General features: G+C 47.1%; 1 protein-coding gene across 2 annotated transcripts in view; it reads right to left on the reverse strand.

The window, feature by feature from the left end:
• Nucleotides 1–6: 6 nt before the first annotated feature.
• LOC113208030 (helix-loop-helix protein 13) overlaps nt 7–828 on the reverse strand; it is an 11,367-nt gene continuing 10,545 nt past the window's right edge. For both annotated transcript variants that reach the window (XM_052266279.1, XM_052266278.1), the window contains exon 4: nt 7–413. In XM_052266279.1, the coding sequence (XP_052122239.1) occupies nt 304–413 (110 nt within the window). In that variant the 3' untranslated portion in view covers nt 7–303. The remainder of the gene's footprint in view (nt 414–828) is intronic.

The following is an 828-nucleotide window of genomic DNA, read 5'->3' on the forward strand; positions in this document are numbered from 1 at the left end:
GAAAAAAATCGTTTTAGTATCTACTAGTCAGTCCGTTTACTGCGGCAATGTGTCCCGAGCACTTTTTAAAAACAGCATTTTTTTGGGACGGTCTACCCTCCGCGCCTGCACTCCAGTGCGTAGGCAACCCATCGAGCCGCCGCTTATTCTCCCGGGCACCCGGTATGTCGTTTGCGTCGTTGCTAAACTGTACCCAATTTCGACGTTGCGACTTCGTTACATTTTTTCGACACCACTAACTGGATTTATTAAGCTGATTTTATTTACAAAACTTTAGATGCGTAATAAACAATCCTCTTCTGGTCATGTCGTGATGCTGTCCGGTGAGAGTGCCAGGCTCGTCAGAACGCTCCGCCTGTTGGGGTGAACCCCTAAGTTCTCCCAGTTGATCCACGACAAGCGCGCAGTGAGATCTGCACGAAAAACAGCCACCATAGTAATGTTATTTAACAACTCTAACACTAGAAAAACTAATGTGACATGCGTCACATTACAAGTGTGACGTCCTTTGCATGTCGCAGGTGTGGCGTGACCCCATTTTTGGTCACGTTTGTGGTGTGACCTCCTATGTGTTCTGCCTATACGTTCTTGGCTGATGTCACATCAATTGGTGTGACCGAAACTCAGGTCACATTACGTGGTCTGGCCAAAACCGGTCACACCATTTGGTGGGACATATGTCACATTAGTTTTTCAGTGAAGGAACAGAAATTTGTCTCGGCATCATTTAACGTCACTGGTCAAATTCAGTCATCGTGACGAATTCCTATCCTTTTGGACACAGTTTCGAGCTTGGGAAAGTGCGAAAACGCGCGCTCACGGAGGGGG

The sequence above is a fragment of the Frankliniella occidentalis genome, unplaced genomic scaffold (genome assembly GCF_000697945.3).
Source record: "Frankliniella occidentalis isolate FOCC.00 unplaced genomic scaffold, Focc_3.1 Scaffold36, whole genome shotgun sequence".
Lineage (NCBI taxonomy): Eukaryota > Metazoa > Arthropoda > Insecta > Thysanoptera > Thripidae > Frankliniella > Frankliniella occidentalis.